At 56.2% G+C, this 701-nt stretch overlaps 1 protein-coding gene across 1 annotated transcript in view; it reads right to left on the reverse strand.

The window, feature by feature from the left end:
* The window catches only part of MAZ (MYC-associated zinc finger protein (purine-binding transcription factor)), a gene marked incomplete at its 5' end in the record, with an annotated part of 4,168 nt that overhangs the window by 2,728 nt on the left and 739 nt on the right, over positions 1 to 701 (reverse strand). Inside the window, 2 exon segments of the mRNA XM_010837435.1 lie at positions 4 to 70; positions 347 to 410. Coding sequence (XP_010835737.1) covers positions 4 to 70; positions 347 to 410 — 131 coding nt within the window.

Raw genomic sequence — 701 nt, forward strand, 5'->3', positions numbered from 1 at the left:
GCCCCTTCTCCTCGTGTCGTACTGTGTGGGCCCGCAGACGATCCTTCGTAGCAAAAGCTGCCTCACATTTCTGGGGAGGGGGGAGGGGCGTGGGGGGTGTCAGGAGAGTTAAAGCTTCGGGGAGTGGGGCGAGGGGGGCAAGAGGTTAAAGGAATCAGAGCCTTGGGGGTCTTTGATCTGTAGGAAATGGGAGTGAGATGATGAGGCCTTGAAGAAGGGATGAGAAAATGGAGTGAAAAAGCAAAAAAGAAGAGAGAGAAAAAGGGGAACTGAGAGGCTGAACTCAGACAACTACAATGAGGATCAAAATCATGAAAATCAGGACAGGAGGAGGCGGGCTTCCTACCTCACATTTGAAGGGCCGTTCTGTTGAGTGCACTTGTCTGACGTGACTGTTGAGGTGATCCGGCCTGGGGACACGTTGGGTTTGGGGTTAGGGCCCTGGGGTGTGGATGGGTCCCCGAGTCTGCCTAACTCGGCCCATCAAGCATTTGCAAGGGTCCCTGCATTTTCTCCCAAGCCCAGGGATTCAGAGTCCAGGTCAGGCAGGAAATCCCTCCTCTCGCTCTAGGCAGCCTCGGCCTCCTCCCACTCGAAGCACTCCTACAACCGAAGGACCCACCTCCTTTTGCTAAGGACCACCCCCTGCTCCCTGGTAACCGGGAGAGGCCGAGGCTGCCTAGAGCGAGAGGAGGGATTTC

This window comes from Bison bison, unplaced genomic scaffold (genome assembly GCF_000754665.1).
Source record: "Bison bison bison isolate TAMUID 2011002044 unplaced genomic scaffold, Bison_UMD1.0 scf7180017864072, whole genome shotgun sequence".
Lineage (NCBI taxonomy): Eukaryota > Metazoa > Chordata > Mammalia > Artiodactyla > Bovidae > Bison > Bison bison.